A 20,325-nucleotide genomic window follows, 5' to 3' on the forward strand; every position below is an offset into this window, starting at 1 on the left:
CTGTCAGTTTTCCCGCTTTGATAATCCGTGATGTGGACACACACTCTTGTTACCCGTCAGCTTTAATCTGCCACGACTGAAATGCCCTTGGAGAAAAGCCGAGAGAAGTTGAACGATCAGTGTCAGGAGGGCAGCGGAGAGACGCGTCTGTGACCGGAGACAAACACTTATTAATGCTTTGACTCGACCTCCTGCATCCAGTCAAACAGCGCTTTATAACTTCATCCAATATAGCGGTAAAGCAGACAATAGTGTGATTATTCAGCTCAAGTTGTGTTCTCATCTCATGTGTCAGTGCAGTCGAAGTGTGAATATACTCAGTGTTGTCTTGAGATGATGTTCAGAAACCCGACCAAACCATCTAGAGGACAACAAACTATGAGCCTGCACTGCTTTATTTCTGATTTATTTATTGACCTTGGACCACAAAACCAGTCTTATGGGTCCATTTTTTTACATTGAGATTTATACATCACATGAAAGCTGAATAAATAATCTCTCCAGTGATGTGTGGTGTGTTAGGATAGGACAATATTTGGTCGAGACACAACTATTGAAAATCTGGAATCTGAGGAGCAAATAAATGTAAACATTGATAAAATCTCCTTTAAAGTTGTGCATTTATGTTCACGATTGTGCTGCATTCACTCACAAAAATACTTGTTTTATATATTTACGGTAGGACATTTACTAAATATCTTCATGGAACATGATCTTAATATCCTCATGATTTTTGGCATAAAAGAAAAAATTATAATTTTGACCCATACAATGTATAGTTGCTATCGCCACAGATATACCCGTGCGGCTCCAGACTGGTTCTGTGATCCAGGGTCACAAATGATGAATTTTGCAATATAGACACAATTATTGAACTAAACTGAATCAAAATTGAACTGACTCAAAGTGAATAAAACGCTATTGTTTTCTGTAGAACTGAATTGAACATTTATTGGTAACACTTTATTTTAATGTCCATGTTAGACTAGTACATGTAGTCAACTCCGAACTTAAATATATACTTACACTGTAACATGACACCTTAAAATAAAGTGTAACCCTTTTGTACATTATAGCCAAATTTGATGAGCTTTACACGGTTATTGAACTGAACTGAGCTGAATAATGACACTATAGTGTTTTTTAGAGCTGCTTTAAAGCTGAAATTTAATTCTGTTTGTATTATTGATCATTATTATCACTGTAAAGCTGCTTTCACTGCAATTTAAATGATTAAAACAAGAACAAATATCTGCCAACTTTGAATAAAGCTGATTTTTCTGACCTCACTGGCACATATTTTTAAGCATAAACTCACTTAATTTTGATGACTTTTCAGTAAACAAGACTTATTTTGTTTTTCAAGTAAATGTGTCTTGATTTAAGAATGTTTAGATATTTGAGAAGAACATTATTTTTGTGGTGTTGAAACCGTCTGAATTGTATAAAGCACTATATAAATGAAGGTGGCTTGTACTGTGCCAATCAAAGGCTTGTTAAGAGTGTGTGTGTGTGTGGTGTGTGTTCTTAGGCACCAGCACTCCACCAGGCATCAGTGCCGGCGCGGTGCCCAGCATGGCAGCTTCCATCGGGGTCAATGGCTTCAGCGCCCTCCCTCACCAAACCAACGGACAGCACTCCTCCGAAGCCATCTACACCAACGGCATCCATCCGTACCCAGGTAACACCGCACACTCGTACCCAGGTAACACCACACACTCGTACCCAGGTAACACCACACACTCGTACCCAGGTAACACCGCACACTCGTACCCAGGTAACACCACACACTCGTACCCAGGTAACACCGCACACTCGTACCCAGGTAACACCGCACACTCGTACCCAGGTAACACCACACACTCGTACCCAGGTAACACCACACACTCGTACCCAGGTAACACCACACACTCGTACCCATGTAACACCGCACACTCGTACCCAGGTAACACCGCACACTCGTACCCAGGTAACACCACACACTCGTACCCAGGTAACACCGCACACTCGTACCCAGGTAACACCGCACACTCGTACCCGGGTAACACCGCACACTCGTACCCAGGTAACACCACACACTCGTACCCAGGTAACACCGCACACTCGTACCCATGTAACACCGCACACTCGTACCCATGTAACACCGCACACTCGTACCCAGGTAACACCGCACACTCGTACCCAGGTAACACCACACACTCGTACCCAGGTAACACCGCACACTCGTACCCAGGTAACACCGCACACTCGTACCCGGGTAACACCGCACACTCGTACCCAGGTAACACCACACACTCGTACCCAGGTAACACCGCACACTCGTACCCAGTTAACACCGCACACTCGTACCCAGGTAACACCGCACACTCGTACCCAGGTAACACCGCACACTCGTACCCAGGTAACACCGCACACTCGTACCCAGTTAACACCGCACACTCGTACCCATGTAACACCGCACACTCGTACCCATGTAACACCGCACACTCGTACCCATGTAACACCGCACACTCGTACCCAGGTAACACCGCACACTCGCACTCGTGTAACACCGCACACTCGCTCACAGGTTACACCGCACACTCGTACCCAGGTAACACCACACACTCGTACCCATGTAACACCGCACACTCGTACCCAGGTAACACCGCACACTCGTACCCATGTAACACCGCACACTCGTACCCAGGTAACACCACACACTCGTACCCAGGTAACACCACACACTCGTACCCAGGTAACACCACACACTCGTACCCATGTAACACCGCACACTCGTACCCAGGTAACACCACACACTCGTACCCAGGTAACACCACACACTCGTACCCAGGTAACACCACACACTCGTACCCAGGTAACACCGCACACTCGTACCCAGGTAACACCGCACACTCGTACCCAGGTAACACCGCACACTCGTACCCAGGTAACACCACACACTCGTACCCAGGTAACACCGCACACTCGTACCCAGGTAACACCGCACACTCGTACCCATGTAACACCGCACACTCGTACCCATGTAACACCGCACACTCGTACCCAGGTAACACCGCACACTCGTACCCAGGTAACACCGCACACTCGTACCCAGGTAACACCGCACACTCGTACCCAGTTAACACCGCACACTCGTACCCATGTAACACCGCACACTCGTACCCATGTAACACCGCACACTCGTACCCAGGTAACACCGCACACTCGCACTCGTGTAACACCGCACACTCGCTCACAGGTTACACCGCACACTCGTACCCAGGTAACACCACACACTCGTACCCATGTAACACCGCACACTCGTACCCAGGTAACACCGCACACTCGTACCCATGTAACACCGCACACTCGTACCCAGGTAACACCGCACACTCGCTCACAGGTAACACCGTACACTCGTTCCCAGGTAACACCGCACACTCGTACCCAGGTAACACCGCACACTCGCTCACAGGTAACACCGCACACTCGTACCCAGGTAACACCACACACTCGTACCCAGGTAACACCACACACTCGTACCCAGGTAACACCACACACTCGTACCCAGGTAACACCGCACACTCGTACCCAGGTAACACCGCACACTCGTACCCAGGTAACACCGCACACTCGTACCCAGGTAACACCACACACTCGTACCCAGGTAACACCACACACTCGTACCCAGGTAACACCGCACACTCGTACCCAGGTAACACCACACACTCGTACCCAGGTAACACCGCACACTCGTACCCAGGTAACACCGCACACTCGTACCCAGGTAACACCACACACTCGTACCCAGGTAACACCGCACACTCGTACCCATGTAACACCGCACACTCGCTCACAGGTAACACCGCACACTCGTACCCAGGTAACACCACACACTCGTACCCAGGTAACACCGCACACTCGTACCCAGGTAACACCGCACACTCGTACCCAGATAACACCGCACACTCGTACCCAGGTAACACCACACACTCGTACCCAGGTAACACCACACACTCGTACCCAGGTAACACCGCACACTCGTACCCAGGTAACACCACACACTCGTACCCAGGTAACACCGCACACTCGTACCCAGGTAACACCGCACACTCGCTCACAGGTAACACCGCACACTCGTACCCAGGTAACACATTAAGTAAATAAAAAACTTTAGTTAATTTTATTTAGAAAATTAATTCAGGAAAATTTCTTAATATTATCTAATGTTTGTGTGTGTGTGTGTGTGTGTGTGTGTGTGTGTGTGTGTGTTTCTACAGCACAAAGCCCGACGGTTACAGACCCTCTCCAGCAGGCCTATGCCGGTGTGCAACACTATGCAGGTGATTCTCTGTTCTTTATGTCTGTCTGTCTTTCTATGAAGCGCTGATAACATCACTCACACACACACTCACACACACACACGCATTATGATAGCCTGAACTTTCCAAACAATCGTCTGCTACGTTGTCATCATGTGACCTCATGTTACGTTGCATGTAGTTTCAGGTTCATAGAAATAAATGTGGTTATTTAGCATTTTTTATTCAGTTTGGATGATCAAATAATGTGTCACCCTTGTTTCTTCCGTCACACTGGCAGTGCATTGCATTGTGGGATGCAGATAATAACCTTACCGCAAACAGCAGTGTGTGAATTTAACCCTCTGTTAATACAGATGTGGGATGATCGAGTGTGAAGCAGAGTAAAGATGAGTGTGACGAGCTTCATTCATGTATTCAGTGTTAAATCAGGACTTGTCTCTCTCGCTCTCGGTTACAGCCGCCTATCCTGCCGCGTACGCGCCGATTAGCCAAGCGTTTCCACAGCAACCAGCCATCATCCCCCAGCAACAGCGGGAAGGTGAGTGAGACTCCGCCCACTCCCGATAAAAGCTGGTAATTGTTCTGAGAGATGAGCGGAAAATTCATAATAAATAATGAAAATGAGTGAGGACAGAGCTCATTCAAAATATGAACGAGCGTCTGTATCTGTATTCATATCTGATGTGGCCTGGAACGGTGGAAGCCAGAGTGCATTTAATGAAGTTTCGATTTTTTTTTTTGATAGGGACAAAACATGTTAAAGGAACACTCCGACTTTTTGGGACTTTAGCCTATTCACCTTATCCCCCAGAGTTAGATAAGTCCATACATACCTTGTTCATCTCCGTGCGTGCTATAAGTCTGTTTGACGCACCCACCGCTAGCCTAGCTTAGCACAAAGACTGGATGTGAATGGTTGCAGCTAGCATACTAATCCAAATAAGTGACAAAATAACGCAAACATTTTCCTATTTACATGTTGTGATTTGTATAGTCACAGAGTGTACAAAGTCACATGAGACAGACATATTTTAACTGTATAAATACTGGGAACTATATTCTCTGAAGGCGAAGCACTGCTGCTTGGGCGGAGTGATAACCGCAGCACCTGAGACGCGCCGTTGGTTTTGTTGACAGAAGAAACAACGACGCGTTTTTCTCGTGGGGACAGCGCTCAATTATATTGTGTCTCAGAAATTAATCTGGAGTTGCTCACAGTCGTGGGAATGAGTTATGAAGCAGTTTTGAAGTATTTAATGTTATTGTTGTTTGCAGAAGTTGATCCTTTACGGGACAGACGACAGAAACCAGCCACACACTGCAGACACAAGCCAGAGTCTGTTCCCTTTTTCATTTATTTGACTTTAATATGTTTTATTTTATTATTTACATTTTTGTTTTCTCTTTTGTTATGTGATTTGATTTTTATATACATTTTATTATTTTTATGTTTTGAATTTTGTTTATTTTATGTGATTTTAGTGTATTTTAATGATTATTATTTATATATATATATATATAATTTTTATTTGAATATTTAATTTGATGTTTTTATTTTATTTTAATCTTTTTATTTCACCTTTTTTAATCGATTTGATCTGAATATTAATTAATTTGTTTTATTATAAATGATTTTTTTGTCTTTTGTTTTAATTTATTTGATTTTAATATATTTTATGTTTTTATCTTGTTTTACTTGAATTGATTTTTTCATTTACATTTATTCATTTAGCAGATGCTTTTATCCAAAGCGACTTACAAATGAGAAACAATAGAAGCAATTAAACTAGCAGTAGGACAACAGTATGTAAGTGCTACGACCCTTCACAGTACAATGCTTTTTTTATTTTTATTTTTATTTTTTTATAGAATAAATTAGAAAAGAAAGTGTTAGTAGTGCTGAATCAAGTGCTTAAGTGCTGCTGAAAAAGATACGTCTTCAGCAGTTTCATATATCTTTTTTTATTTTATGTTTTGTCTTTTGTTTAATTTTTTTGTGATTTTAATATATTTTAATTTGTTTTGTGTTTTTATATTTGATTTTAATATTATTTTTATTTTATTTTAACATATTTTAATTAGTTTTGTCTTGTTTTATTTGATTTAATTTTAATATATATTTGATTTGTTAGTTTTATGTTATCTTGTTTTATTTGATATTTCATATATATTTTTAACATTTTGTCTTTTATTTGATATGATTTTAATATTAAAATGGATATAGTTTGTCTAAAGTTTTAATTCACCACAAATCTCGCGTCTCCGCCGTGCCGTTAAAGCTTGAGATGCTGCCGGCTCCAGGAGACACTGAGGAATTATTTATGTTTATGAATATTCCCGAACGCCGCGACACCCTGGAAGTGTCTGGATGCCTTCAAATCCCACATCAATGTTTAATCAAATCTCCGTTTAACAACGTCAGAATCCTTTACAGGATCACAGGCTGAAAACAGATCAATTTACTCGCACAGATCCTGCTTTGAATATGCATCTGCACGCGCGCCGCTCGGCCTTCTGGGTACGGGTGTGTGTGAAATCTCATTTGCGCGGCGCTGTGTGTCTCCTTGCAGGACCGGAGGGCTGTAACCTGTTTATTTACCACCTGCCGCAGGAGTTCGGGGACGCGGAGCTCATGCAGATGTTTCTGCCCTTCGGCAACGTCATTTCTGCCAAAGTCTTCGTGGATCGGGCCACCAATCAGAGCAAGTGTTTCGGTGAGTACCCACAATGCTCTAGGCCAGGACTGCTCAATGAGCTCCATTCCAGGGCCGGATTATTAAACCGTAAAGCTGAGGACGGTGGGTTTAGCTTATTTATTGAAACATAATTTGTTAATTATTGAAACAGTCACTTACACACACACTCACTTACACACACACACTCACTTACACACTCAGAGTTTATGAATTCATGAGTTTATAAGTGTGTTTATGAGTTTAATTGAGTCTCTATGTAATTGAGTACATAGAATGGCAGCTTAATTGAGTCTAATGAGCTTCTGGCAGTTTAAAACCCTGCATGGCATCACACACACACACACACACTCACACACACACACACACACACACACACACACACACTCACACTCACTCACACACTCACTCACACACTCACTCACTCACTCATACATACACACACTCACACACACTCACACACTCATACTCACACACACTCTCACTCACTCACACACACACACACACTCACTCACTCACTCACTCATACACTCACTCACACACACACTCACTCACTCACTCACTCATACACTCACTCACACACACACTCACTCACACACACACACACACACTCACTCACACACACTCACTCACTCACACACTCACTCACACACACACACACACACACACACACACACACACTCACTCACTTACTCACTCACACACACACACTCACACACACACACACACACTCACTCACTCACTCACTCACTCACTTACACACACTCACTCACACACTCACACTCACTCACTCACTCACTCACACACACTCACTCACACACACACACACACACACACACGGTCCCGGTTCTCTGAGCACAGTTAGTTCATCTCGGGCTTTATTTCCCGCGTCTGCTCTAATCCAGTGGCAATTAGCGTCTGGGAAGTTTCGTCACGGATTCCCGCACAGACATGCAGATTCCCGCGCTTTTCCCGCCGGAAACATTCCCGTAATTTCCCTCACGTCTCGCGCTTCACCCGAGCTTCAGGACTGATGCCAAACACACCAGTGTCTCTGCAGTAGAGGCTGCTCACTTGCTTATAGTTTTATGTTTATATTACAGTATATCTTGATTTTAGTTCATTTTTAATCATTTTGTTATGTGCTTTTGTCAGTTTTATTAGTTTTTGTTCTTTAAACATTACTATTTAGGTTTCATTTATTTTTATTTCGGTTTTAGTTGTTTTTTATTAGTTGTTGTCATTTATTTCTTGTTAGTAATTTTAGTGCTTTAAGCAACACTAGGTTACTTTTCTTTTTTTTGCTCTCGGGGTCCCCCTACAGTTGGGAAACAGTATTGTCCTCTACTACTGTCGTAAACTCTGTCACACATGCACGTGCATTAGTTGACAACCATGATAGCCCAGAACACTGCAGGAGGAGTTCACATGCAGGTGTTCTGCTTGCGTCGCGTGTGAAATGTCTTCATCCAGGTACAGTGGCATATATTTCAGCATATCATGATATTAATATAATTTCATGGGTTTTATTTTTTTTTCAAACGACAAATGATCGCGATGCTCACGTTTACAAGCCACGTCATTATAGTAGCCTAGTCTATTGGTTACCGTTTTACTGAATCTATATGATACTTCAATGCAATGTTTGAGTGGTAGATAATAACCATATATCGTCAATATTATAATATCAAGCTACCATAGATGAATCTGCAAATTTTACAAATGGATTTGCATTATAGCTTGAGGCAAGACAAATAAACAAATATCACAGACATGTTAGGTATCCTAAAATATGATTTTGTACATCTTATATATTTACTTGCAAGAATGTAGCCCCTACCAAACTTGTGCACGCCATTTAGACATCGGCTTTCATTTGATATTTGAAAGTCCGCATCGGTCGGGCATAGGGTTGCCACCTTTGATTTGTGAAAAAACGGGACACTCAGATTATTAGTATTTTTTGGGGTCTGAGTTGTAGGTTGTAAATAGTATTTTCTTTGACACTGGTGGCTCATCCGATTTTGTTGTGTTATCCTCCTCGTCCGTCTCTCCCCCCATTTCACACAATAGATGTAAATAGACAAGCAACAATTATTTAAAAAAAAAAGATCTAATATTATTCTAATATGTTTTAATACTTTTAGTTTTTGTTCAGCTTTAGTTTTTATTCATTGCTAATTAGCAGAAATCTTTTTTTTTTCTTTTTTTTTTTTTACAATTGACTAGAATTACAATAGAAATGTTGCCAACTGAAAAAAATTTAAAGTTAAAGCACTAAAATCACTAAATGAAAATAATAAATCAAAACAATTAAAATCATTTTTGTTAATTAAAATAAAACAAAAAACAATGTAAATATTGAATGAAAAAAATATATAAATAAACATTAACTGACATAAGTTTCAGCGCTAAATCTTTTATATATGTGTATATATATATATATATATATATATATATATATTATATATATATAACTAAAACTGAGATGAAATAAAACTATTAAAAACATTTTTGTTAATTGAAGTAAAGCTGAAAAAATTTATATTATTACTAACTGGAAATAAAATGTAAAACTGAACTAAAATAAAATTATTAAAAACATTTTTGTTTATTGAAATTAAGCTGAAAAATAAATATAAATAGTGTTACTAACTGGAAATAAATAAAAACTAAAACTATTAAAATATTTTAATTGAAATAAAACAAACTTGAAGCACTAAAACTACTAACAGTAAAAAAAAAAAAAAAAAATTACCTAAAATAATAAAACTATTAAAAGTTAATTGAAATAAAGCTGAAAAAATTACATCTTAGTTGAAGTATATATAAATATAAATAAATAAATAAAAATATAAAATGTTCTTCAACTGATATTTATTTTTTCAGCTTTATTAAAATGAACACATATGTTTTGAACAGTTTTATTTTTATTAACGAAAATAACCCTCGCCCACGTGACGATCACAGTTACCCAGAATGCCCCTGTCTCTGGCAGCTGCATGTAAAAGCGTGAAGCTCTTCTCGCTCGCATCATTATGTTCCTCATAATGCGTCTTCCTGTAGAGTTGATGCACACTGAGGTCTCTTCCTGCATCTTTACATTTAAACTGTATCTTCATCGCTCTTCATCAAGATCTGCGCCCGCGTGTAATCAGATGAAGAATCTGCTCAGGACGGAAATTAAATCCCGTGTTTTTCATCAGGAGAGCAACACTTTCTCCCTCATCACTTCATCACGTCAGAGGAAAGTGCTGGATCTAGAAATGTGTGAGCATTCATCATTAGTGACGGGATAAACGTGTGTGTGTGTGTGTGTGTGTGTTTATCTGAGCCTCTTGATTGGCTGGCTCCGTTAAACACGTAGCGTAGAGTTTCTGAAGCGTCGGCTGATCATGTTCCAGTGATTTATTGTTTTCTGTACAGTATTGGTGGAGCTGACAGACAATCACTTTATGAGCTTTTATTTGCTGCTTTATGAATATTGTTCTGTCATATATTCCCTCACTGAACTCTCTAGCGCCACCACACGTTCAAAAGTTTTTTTTTGTTTTTTTTTCTAAAATATTTTTACTTTGACTTTTGTGTCTTGAACTGAATGGCTTAGAAACACTGTTTTGTTTGTGTTATTATTTAGATTTTTTAATTCTATTTTATTTTCCACTCAAACATACTTATAGATCTTATTTTATCATGTCTAGTCGTGCAATAATATCAATATTATTTGTATTTTATTTTATAATTTTTTTAAATCCCATTATTTTATTTTAAAAGACTTGTGTGGTACGATCCGAACACTTTATCACAAAACTAGACAGATCTTGTGATCATCAACAGGATATTAACACAAATATAGATCAGGTTAAAGTAGTATTAAAACATATAAATATGGAAGACACCAATTTATATAAGACACAATCTGCTTACGTGTGCACAACAGCTCTCACACACAGAGAGTCGGGATGAGTCGCGATCTTCGAATAGTCGAACTAAGTGCGAAATTCCGTCATAAAAAAGCTTTTTCGAATATCGTTATATTTTCGCGCAATTCTAATGATAGGGGTGTAACGGTACGCAAAAATCACGGTTCGGTACGTACCTCGGTTTTAAAGTCACGGTTCGGTTCATTTTCGGTACAGTAAGGGAAAGAAATGCAGAACATTAAACTGCTGGTTGTTTACTATAAACTTTTTTTTAACAATTTGTTTACACTTTTTTAAACACACTTTTTAATTAAATATTACGTTAGGCTAATAAATAAAAAAGATATAAAATAAAAAAAGAATAAGAAATAAAATACTGCTGCAAAGTTCTCCACTAAATAAAATACTCTCAAACAGTGGCATAGGTTTGATTTTGAAATTGGTGGGGACGGGGACATATATTTTAAAGGGTAACTAAACACTAAAACAACTTTTTTTAGTTAATGATCTGTAAGAATGGAGCTTCATAAATGCTGTTCATTGATTCGAGTACTTTTTTTAACATTTGAGTATAAAGTGTTTTAATTTTCAAATATATGGTGTAAAAACGTCTGAGTGCTGCCCTCTTCAGGTTAAACGGAATCTCCTGAAGTAGGGGTACTCTCTGACGTAGGGGTACTCTCTGACGTAGGGGTACTCTCTGACGTAGGGTACTCTGTGACGTAGGGGTACTCTCTGACGTAGGGTACTCTGTGACGCTACTCTGCCACGCCCCTGGCAGCCCCTGGTATAAAAGCATCTGCTTCCGTCAACACCACTGTAGCGAGTCAGGAGTTGGAAATTGGAATTACGAGTATTGAAAACGATCAGACAGGATAGCGTATTTTAGCATCTAGTTAGCATAGCATTTATATAGTTATTTAGATTATTTCGTGTAGCCTAGGTAGTTATTTAGCATAGTTGTTAGTGTTGTTAGAAGCATAGTTAGTTAGTAGCATAGTATTGCATCAGTTAGAATAGTGTAGATTTTTAGCATCAGCTTTATCTGTGTTTAGTACAGTGGTTAGGCTGGTATAGGTGTAGTGTTGCCGGTAGCAACAGCACTGCTGGACTGCATAACTTTCCCCCAGACTTGGAAATTAGCGCCAGTGTTTACATGCACTTGTGTGCCAAACGCTGCTCTTCCTGCATGGACTCCACAACCGCCGGCGCGTTTTGCTGGATATTTTTTTTCACATAGCGGCAAAATATGCTTAACGTAGGTCAATAGTAGAGTTAATGCGATGCGACACCGCAGTTTGAGCTCGCGGCTCGAATTGATATGGTTTTAGCTCTGTGTCCACAGACAATTCGTCCACTTCAGGGGAAGGTGGGGGAGAAAAGTCCTCGACTTCAAATGACCGCTCTGTTGCAAAGCTACTTTCGTCACTCCAGTCACTCTCCATCTTAGCGAGTCTGACAGCAGCTGTCAATCACTGCGTCACTGCGGGTCTGTCAATCACGCGCTCAGCCCCGCCCTCGGTTCGTCCGTTGGGGTCTGCCCACTTTTCCAGCATTTTTCAAATATTGCCAGTGGGTGGAGTCAGGCTCTGACCAGGGGTTTAGTTACCCTTTAAGGTTTGATCGAAATTATTGCTAGGGATATATCAGTCTCACTGGATATTGGTGGGGACACGTCCCTAGCGTCCCTATTAAATTCTACGCCCCTGTGCAACCAATATTGGCCATGACGCTAGCTAGCGAGAGGCTGGGCTAAAGCGAGCGTGCCGTGTATGAGGTGATCTTTATTTATGCGATATTTATGTCCGAGCCCGACCCGAGAGTTAAAATCTAATTTTTTTTTCTCATACTAATGACACGTGTACGTTTGTTTGTGTGGAAAGCCCGCTTTTAACAGAAAGGCATTCGGAAATGTCCACAGATGAGCGCATGAGCGTTCTTAACACAGGCGCGCTTGCACGCGTTTCGTTGTCACAGCAACATAAACAAATCTCCGCACACAGGAAGACAGATGTTATGGTAATATTTTACATGTATTTGAATCACAAAAACGATTAATCAGATTTAATCAGTGCAACGCGGAGACTTCCGACACTTAATATGTTCGTGTGGAAACTCGAAATTGACGTATGTTCCGCACACAAAACTAGCCTAATTTACGTGAAAGATTGCATTCGGTGCACATGTGCACCGTACCGGAAGTCCTGTACCGAAACGGTCCGGTACGAATACATGTACCGTTACACCCCTAGTTCTACATAATTGGCGCCGCGCCGACTGGCACAGATCGCGGGTATTTTCCTGTCGGGGACACAAGGTGTCGCTAGCATGAATGAAACCCCCACTGCGCGATCTAGGCTACGTGCGTTGTGTACATAGTGTAACAAACAACAGAAGAAGAGCAACAACCAAGAAGCTGCGTGTGGGACTCGGAGGGAAACTTTAAGGGATTTAAAGGGATACTTCAGGATTCAGCATTAAGCTTTGTATCAGTAGAAAACCTGTAGTATTTACGAATTACCGTGCTTCCCTCCCTCATGTCCCCCTGAGACCAGAGATTTGTGTGTTTTTTGTCTGGAAAAAAATCCTCCAATGAGGCAAAAATCGTAATTTGTGAGAATGTGCTTTTTTTTATTTTCGAACGATATTCGAATTGTAGAATGTCATTTTTGGCAGAAATTCACATCCCTAACAGAGAGAAAGACATACTTTATTCAAAAGAGATTAGTGAGGATTAAAAAAGTTTAGGAATAATTCATAACATTGTTCTTCATTATTCCTCTAGGATTCCTCAGGTTTCTTCAGAAATGCAGTTATTGCTGCTTGTGTGTTTGTGTCTCAGGTTTCGTCAGCTTTGATAACCCGTCCAGCGCTCAGGCGGCCATTCAGGCCATGAACGGTTTTCAGATCGGCATGAAGAGACTCAAAGTCCAGCTGAAGAGGCCGAAAGACGCCAACCGCCCGTATTGAGCCTCGCAGGATCATCACAGGTCAGTTCTGTTCATATTTGTACTGGAAAATATTTAAGGAAGAACTTCACTTTTTGCAGTGCTAAAGGTTCTGTGTGACAAAAGGAGCCACATTTTTTATATATAGTTTTATTAGCCTTTATTTTATTTTTTCCCCCTTTATTTAATTCTATTTTTATAATGTCTAGTTAAGGGACCCCCCCCCCCACACACACACACACACAGACACACACATATTTATTTTATTTAATAATAACGTCTTTTGTTGTGCAATAATTTCAGGTTTTCACAAAAGAACCTCAATTTTCCACTTCATTTTTTTTTCTCCCATAATTTTTTTCTTCCTTTCATTTTATGTAATAATGTCTACTCTTTTTCGTGCAATAATTTCAGGTTTTCCCTAAAAGGATTTTTTTTTTTTTTTTTTTTTTTTTTTACAGCCTTTGTCATGCCATTAAATAACAATGTTCCCAAATGGTCCCATATTTCCCGTCCTCCATCTCGTTTGCGGCTCTTACTGGAACTCACAGTTTCTCTTGTAGTGTTTCATTGAAGAATTAAAAGCATGTGTGTTTGTAACGACACGAGTGTGAACGTGACCGATGGATAACTCAGACTGTTTGCATCATTCCTGTTGTGTGTTTGTCTCGCACGTCACATGTTCCTGTAAATCTGTGTCATGATGTATCCGCTTAACATGACTCCCTGAACACATGCTAACCTGACTCTGCCCAGGCGAACGCCTTGGACTGTTGTGTTTCTGTTCTCGAACCCGGCAGGGCTCAGGTTCAGTAGCTCAGGACGGCCCGCTCTCTTATGTCTTCATCAGAGGAAGCTTGTCCAATCGCTGTAAGTCCTCCCAGTGATGTCACGTGACCATGTGACCGTGGCATGACCTCTGTATCTCTCTCTGTACTTCTGGTGTTTCCAGTGGTGGAGTGTCACTGGTCTCTTCTGATAGCTGGTGTCCGCTCGCCGTAACTCGAGTGCTGATTGGTTGATTTTGATGGGTTGTGACCTTTGCTGTTGTACCGTGAGTTGTTGTGCTCTTCCTCATAGTTTTGCTCTCTTTGGTTTATATTTCTCTCTCTCTCTCTCGTTACTCAAGCTCTGTTTGCTCTGGTGTGTATTTCTGTGTTGTGGAGGTTTCGAAGGCTTGCTCGCGTCTATATTCATATTAGTATATAATATAGTGTGATTTCAGTTGCGGAATCGCAGAATCCAGCAAACCGTCAAAATAAAAGTTTGATTTAACTTTAAGAAATTGTGACAGAAATATATTACTGTTGTTCAGTACAATTTAGCTACATCTCAATGTAATACATTTACATTTATGTTTAAAACTTTATTTTTTAAGGAATAATAAAAAAAAATGCGTCCATGTTTTGTTATGCTGTTTGTTGTTTGGGGTTTACGGTTCATAGAAATTTGAATTTTTTAAAAAGAAATATACATTTATTTGTTTTATGAATTCAATTAATTAGACATGCTTTCTGATTATTACAATTTAATTTTAAAAATCAAATGGAAACTTACGGAATTTGGTCAAAATAAAACGAAATTTGAGGAAAAAAATAAAACATATTTCATAGGGCACTAAAAAAAATGTTTATAAACAAACAAAAAAAAAAGTTCCATTATTTGTATTACTTAGACATGCTTTTTTTATTTCTAAAATGCAAGTCCAAAAAAAAAATTACGAAAAAAGAAAAGAAAAACAGACTCCAGAAAAATGTAAACGAAAAAAAAAAAAAGAATTTTGAAAAAAATTAAACACCATTTGGGAAAAAGTCTCCCGGATTTCATCAAGCCCTACAATAGCCTCTCTAAAGGTGAAAGACTCTCAGTGTTCATGAATCTCGACATTTCACTTTTGCTACCTGCTGTTTTCATCACGTTTATGAAATAGTTTTGCTTGTAGATTAAACCCTGATCATTAGTGATGTTGACTAATTCATTCCAGGTCAACATTTTTACATTCCTCAGCAAACATGTCTCAGTTGTGAAGCCCGTGTCCTCAGGTGTTGCTGTCTGGACTGGACATGTCAGTGTTTGGTGGATGATTGAATCAGATCACGATCAGCTTGAACACATGGACATCTAGTATAGCACTTTATAAAACATATGACAATAATGAGGATATTATCATGTTTGTTGGCAACAGACAAGCAGATTGACACATATAAACACGTAAAGCTGTGTATTAAACATCAGATGTGTGTTATTGGCTGCGGTTGTGCTGTCAGGAGATGGTCAGTCGATGGGAAACTGTCCTGCCGTTGCTTCTATTGCTTCTGTCTTGTAGTTGCTGGTTAGTTTGTGCATATTTCCATATTTGTGTAGGTTGTGATGTTGAAATCAAACAGAGGTTTGTTTGTGTTTTAAATGAAGTGCTGTCCTAGAAAACACAGTTCACTTTCATCCACAGCTTCTTTATAAACACATGAAAATATAAGATTTTGGTTTAGATGTCAAGAACATTTATTAACATATATCTCACTCCAAAATCAAATATCAAATATACGATATATATATTCTATTAAACACAGTAGTTTCCAGCTGTTCACAAATGCTCTAATTTATTATATTATGTAACTTAAGTTTAAGTCATATGCTAATAATAATTATTATTATAATAATGACATTTTCTATTTTCTTTCTAGCTTTGTCAATATTGTGTATATACATCACTCATCACATCACATGCTGGGTCAAATATGGACAAACCCAGCCGTTGGGTTAAATTTTTAAATTACATTTTTACCCCAACGTTTGGGGTTTGTCCATATTTGACCCAAAATTGGGTTGAAACAACCCAGCATTTTTTAGAGTGTACATATACACACACACATACTGTTTAAATACTGATTTCCTATTATTCTTCATTATTTATTTTCATGATAATTAAGAACATTTCTTCCTATAATGTTTTTTTTTTTTTTACTGTGATACAAAAAAAGGTAAAATATATCAAAATTGTATTGAATGGTAATTATGCCTTTTAGAAAGTATGTAAAGTATTTGTATATGGTATTATAGTACTGCATGCAATGCAATTTTTACAGAAATGCATTAAAAATACAGAGAATTAGAAGCAGTAAAACATCTCAAAGTAAAACATCTGCACATATAATGAACATGTGTGGGAGAAATATGTTTAATTGTCATGAAAAAAATGAAAATGATGCCAAAAATATTCATAAAATAAGCTTTATTTTCCTGATTTTGAGTGGAAAATGAGTTGATGAGATTGTGTTTTTCCAAGGACAGTATCTGTAGTGTAAATGATGAGGGATTCAGGATATCTAATCCTCTGTAATTCACCGTCTGCTTCTCTTCTTCTGTGTCTCTCGTTCTCTCTGTCAGGATGAAGGACGACAACACCTTATTTCCACGAGTCAAAAGACGTTTGCTCCGCTGCATCTCACGAGCGAGCGCTCCCGGGGTTAGTGGGAGATCTCCGAGAGCTGGGAAACTGGAACACAAAGGGTTTCTCTGCCAACTTTATGCTTTTCTGCTTCAGCATTTGCAGGATGCTTTTTTTGCATTTTGCACAGACCAACTTTTTTGCTGCTGTTTTTTTTTTTTTTTTTTTTTTTTTTTTTTTGACAAGATTGAGAGAAAAAAAAACTTTATGAACACGTTATGCTCAAAGCATGCATAAACAAACATATATACAAATGCACACCTATTCTCGCCTTTACATGCACATACAAAACTATTTTGAAATCCTCATGTAAATGCATTGATCTCTACACACACACACACACACACACACACACACACACACACACCAGCCTGCTGCCATTTTGGTTTTCGTGCCTACACTGGTATCGCGTGATCTGCGCTCTGGAAGAGAATCCAGGAATATCTACATGCATCATTCCTTAGAAAATAGGGACCAAAGGACTACACGCTTTTTAAAAGTATATAAATATATATATATTTAAAAAAAACTCTTACCTTGTAGCTGCGAGTATAATGATTACTAATGTTAACAGTAGAAGAAAGTAAATCTGTAGGTATGTGTCGAGCAGCCGGTGTGAAAAGACGGTCATGTGACCCTGGTTTTTGCTCTGGTAGCGGTTTCTTGCACCGAGACGTAGATTAGAAACGTAGAGTTGCTCATTTTTCATGTTTTCTATTTATTTTTATTAGAGAAGATAATACTTGAACTTGTAAAGAAGAAGGGAAGGAAAATGTACAGATGAAAACAAACTCTTTCCTCGGCCTGCTGGGTAATATCGGTCATCATGTCGTGCTCGTTCTCCATTCCACTATCGCACGGACGAGGAAACGACAAATCCCAGAAGCCTTTGTGTTCGAGCGACAATCCCCAGTCACGAGGACCGGACGCGGCGCGTGTGTTCGTTCTCGGACAGACAGAAGGATTCAGATGTTTGGACTGTAAAGACACTGACCGGAGGAAGGTGGATAGCTACTGAAACTGCCAAGCGAAGCGGTGATGTCTTTGATACGCCTTCACTTCACGAGATGTTTATTGCTCTGAAACTAGCACTAAACGCACACGCCGATCAGCATCAGCGGTTAAAGACGCTCATGTGCCGTAATCCAGTGTAAATGCCTCCGTTCATCTCATTCATTGTTTGTACAGATATCTAAACATTCTTAAATCAAGATATTGCAAAATGGCTTAAGATATTAAGTCTTGTTTACTGAAAGATAAAGTGCCCCTATTATGCTTTTTTGAATATTCCCTTTAATGTAGTGTGTAATAGAGCGGTTTGTGTATGTAAAGTTCTCCTAAAATAATCGATTCTGAACAAACGAGTCGTCGGTAATTCCAGTCTGGTACAAACCGATGTACAATAACTAATTAGCATAATGCCAGCCTGTGGTGTTGATTGGCTGATTGGCGTCTCTTAGCTCCGCCCTCAAACACTGTAGTGTATCTGAGACTGGAAGAGTTGGGTTCGTGTTGTTCATGTGGAGAAGACGCTGTTTTCTGAGATCGAGACGGTAAAACCCACGCCATCGTTACTGTTCGTATCACTGTGATCAAGAGCTGAGATTCAGATATGATAATGAGCGTTTGCTTTCTGACCAATCACAGCAGAGCAGCTCTCAGAGAGGCGGGGCTTAGAGAGACTGAATCCTTGATGGAAGCGTTTCAGAGACTGAGAAATTAGTGCAATTATGAGGAAATTAAAGTGTTTTTGAGCTTTGATGCGTGTGAACCTGTTGTAGGAGACGCCAACAACATTAGAGCCTTTAAAATAGCATAATAGGGGCACTTTAAATAAGAAAATAATTCTGTAAGTGAGGCCAGAAAAGTAATCTTGTTTTCCCTTTGAATGAAGTGTAATGTTTTTGTGCAGTTTATGATGATCAGGCCTTAAAAACAACAGTTGTTCACCTCAAGATTTGGCCACCAGAGATTCATTAACATCTGTGTTCCTCTTCCATGTGTAGATATTAAGAAATCAACATTATCCCCATTCTTCCATCTCAAAGTTGATCTTTCTGAGAGTTCATACGTTTCTCAGTGGGCAGGTCTTTATCCAGAGAGAGAAACCCGGGTGTCGATGACCAAACCTGACCTCTTGACCTTCATGCCAGCATAAGAGACGTTGCTTTTATCCTTTAAAAAAGACGCTCCCTCCAGGATCCCAAAGGACCAAAACCATGCAATTCTGCCACGCTGCCTGCGCTTGAACGCTGATATCAGTCTTTCTGTGGACGATGTGCAGATATTGATGAGGTAACGGCCTGCCCATGTGTGCGACTCCACAAACTTTGGTCTCGCTTCATTAATTTTGCCTCATTATTCATGATTCTGATTGTTTTTTTTCTCACCAATCTTTGTAATATTTTTATTTACTCCATTCTGTGCTGATAAAGCCACTTGCTGGAAAACATTTCTTAATCATAACAATTTGCACTAGTTATAGTTAAAAACCTGCCAATGTGTTTCATGCGAAGGATGATCTGTATTATACTTTTTTTTATGAATATATATATACACTGCATATTCTCATCCCAGAAACTCTGATTAATCATGAGCAGTCCTTCGTGAAACTGAAGCGAAAGCTTTAGATTAGTTTGTAAGAGGAGGATTAAGAAGTGCCAAATGTTCATTTCACGTTTGCATCCACAATACACGAGAACATTTCCCTTCTTGTACAAATATCTAAACATTCTTATATCAATATGCATTTACTGGAGAAGCAAAATGACTGAAGATATGATATAAAGATGTAAAATGACTTGTGTTATGAAAAATTATAAAAATTATTTATTTCCCTCGTTTTACTAAATCATGCGCATGATATACAGGTGAAACTGGAAAAATTATAATATGGTGCAAAAGTTCATTTATTTCAGTAATTCAACTTAAAAGGTGAAACTAATATATTATATAGACTCATTACATGCAAAGTGAGATATTTCAAGCCTTTATTTGTTATAATTT

At 39.4% G+C, this 20,325-nt stretch overlaps 1 protein-coding gene across 5 annotated transcripts in view; it reads left to right on the forward strand.

Moving 5' to 3' along the window:
- Positions 1-17,576, forward strand: part of celf6 (CUGBP Elav-like family member 6) — a 123,239-nt gene extending 105,663 nt beyond the window's left edge. For 3 of the 5 annotated variants that reach the window (XM_079621816.1, XM_079621817.1, XM_079621818.1), the window contains 6 exons: positions 1,532-1,681; positions 4,263-4,325; positions 4,765-4,845; positions 6,878-7,021; positions 13,766-13,913; positions 17,259-17,382. In XM_079621816.1, coding sequence (XP_079477942.1) covers positions 1,532-1,681; positions 4,263-4,325; positions 4,765-4,845; positions 6,878-7,021; positions 13,766-13,893 — 566 coding nt within the window. In that variant the 3' untranslated portion in view covers positions 13,894-13,913; positions 17,259-17,382. Of the gene's footprint in view, positions 1-1,531; positions 1,682-4,262; positions 4,326-4,764; positions 4,846-5,582; positions 5,644-6,877; positions 7,022-13,765; positions 13,914-17,258 lie in introns of those variants that run through there. The other 2 variants (XM_079621815.1, XM_079621819.1) reach the window with 2 other exon arrangements.
- Positions 17,577-20,325: the final 2,749 nt, after the last annotated feature.

This window comes from Phoxinus phoxinus (genome assembly GCF_949152265.1).
Source record: "Phoxinus phoxinus genome assembly, chromosome: 8".
Taxonomy (NCBI): Eukaryota; Metazoa; Chordata; class Actinopteri; order Cypriniformes; family Leuciscidae; genus Phoxinus; species Phoxinus phoxinus.